Raw genomic sequence first — 1377 nt, 5'->3', positions numbered from 1 at the left:
CAGAATGTATTTAAAAGTTGTTAATTAAATTGCTAAGCAAATAAGCTACTCAGAAACACCACTGTGTTTGAGCAGGAACAGGAAGTGATACTCTACCGCAGAGCGAGCGAACACCAAGTGACAGCGCCACCAAGAGGTCCACCTTGTCTTGTCTTGATCCTGAGGGTAATTCTCGTGAGGTGAGCAAAGTCTTAATTTCATGTTCAGTTAAAATCCTAACCTTTACTTAGCTGCAAGAGACAAATGTGACATATCAAATGAAACCACAGTATTATATATTACTTTCTATATGACTTTCAGTTCAATGAAAGATTTGAGCTCAAATGCCAGAAGTGCACCTGTGAAGAATCCACAAAGACTGTGACTTGCAAGCCTAAGGAGTGCCCAAAACCAAACATAACAGAATGCTCTGATGATGGATTTGTCCTCATCAACCAAACTGATCCATCAGATCCCTGCTGTTCTACCCCTGTTTGCCGTAAGACTTGTAGCATCAAGGCAATCGTGTGTTTAATGTGTTTAGATGACTGTTAGCTCATGTTAATTCTTGACTCTGAATAAATGTTTTATCATCTCCACAGAGTGTAAACCTGGCGGTTGCCCAGACATAGATGTGACCTGTTCAATTGGAAAAAAGCCAGTTGTCAGTATTCCTAAGGGAAAATGCTGTCCAGAACTTAGATGCGGTAAACTAAAGACTGCAGTTTAAATTGATGCATAACCTAATGACAAAATTAGCACTTTCACTTATCTTTAGTCATTTTTTACTTTTTCCTAGAACCTAAAAAGGTTTGTGTTCGGAATGAGACTGAATACCAGGTAAATAAGAAGAAAATGATTGGCCACCTTTTTTACCTTTAAGGATTTCTACTGCAGATAATTCTGTACGGCTATTTTCTGTTTATCTGCTAGCCTGGTTCTTCAGTTCCTGGGTCTGTATGTCAGGAGTGTACCTGTGAGGCTGAACAAAATTCTACTGTAATAAGCTGTAAGGATCAGGAATGTAACAAAACGTGTGACATGGTAAGAAACACCCAGTTTAAACAATATCAGTGTAGTGTAGATGTAGCTTTGTTATATTGCACTTGGCAACCAAAATGTGCCCCCTCTCTTTGTCTTTCAGGGATATGAATATGTAAAAACTGATTCAGATGAGTGCTGTGGGAAGTGTGTGCAGACACACTGTGTTGTCAATATTAATGGATCCAAGCAACTCTTGTCTGTAAGTTGGCTGCAAGGCCACATGCTTATGTTTATTTATGTTTAAATAAATATGTGTGTGTACATACAGTGGGGCAAAAAAGTATTTAGTCAGCCACCGATTGTGCAAGTTCCCCCACCTAAAATGATGACAGAGGTCAGTAATTTGCACCAGAG

General features: G+C 39.1%; 1 protein-coding gene across 1 annotated transcript in view; it reads left to right on the top strand.

The window, feature by feature from the left end:
• Nucleotides 1–118: 118 nt before the first annotated feature.
• The window catches only part of LOC102193960 (intestinal mucin-like protein), a gene marked incomplete at its 5' end in the record, with an annotated part of 3537 nt that continues 2278 nt past the window's right edge, over nucleotides 119–1377 (top strand). The window contains 6 exons of the mRNA XM_005755774.1: nucleotides 119–179; nucleotides 301–478; nucleotides 582–686; nucleotides 779–819; nucleotides 913–1023; nucleotides 1124–1222. Of these exons, the coding sequence (XP_005755831.1) occupies nucleotides 119–179; nucleotides 301–478; nucleotides 582–686; nucleotides 779–819; nucleotides 913–1023; nucleotides 1124–1222 (595 nt within the window). The remainder of the gene's footprint in view (nucleotides 180–300; nucleotides 479–581; nucleotides 687–778; nucleotides 820–912; nucleotides 1024–1123; nucleotides 1223–1377) is intronic.

Source organism: Pundamilia nyererei, unplaced genomic scaffold (assembly GCF_000239375.1).
Source record: "Pundamilia nyererei isolate P.nyererei 1_Seehausen unplaced genomic scaffold, PunNye1.0 scaffold03130, whole genome shotgun sequence".
NCBI classification, from domain to species: domain Eukaryota; kingdom Metazoa; phylum Chordata; class Actinopteri; order Cichliformes; family Cichlidae; genus Pundamilia; species Pundamilia nyererei.
Note: the sequence above shows the minus strand (reverse complement) of the source record. Positions and strands in the feature narration are given on the sequence as shown.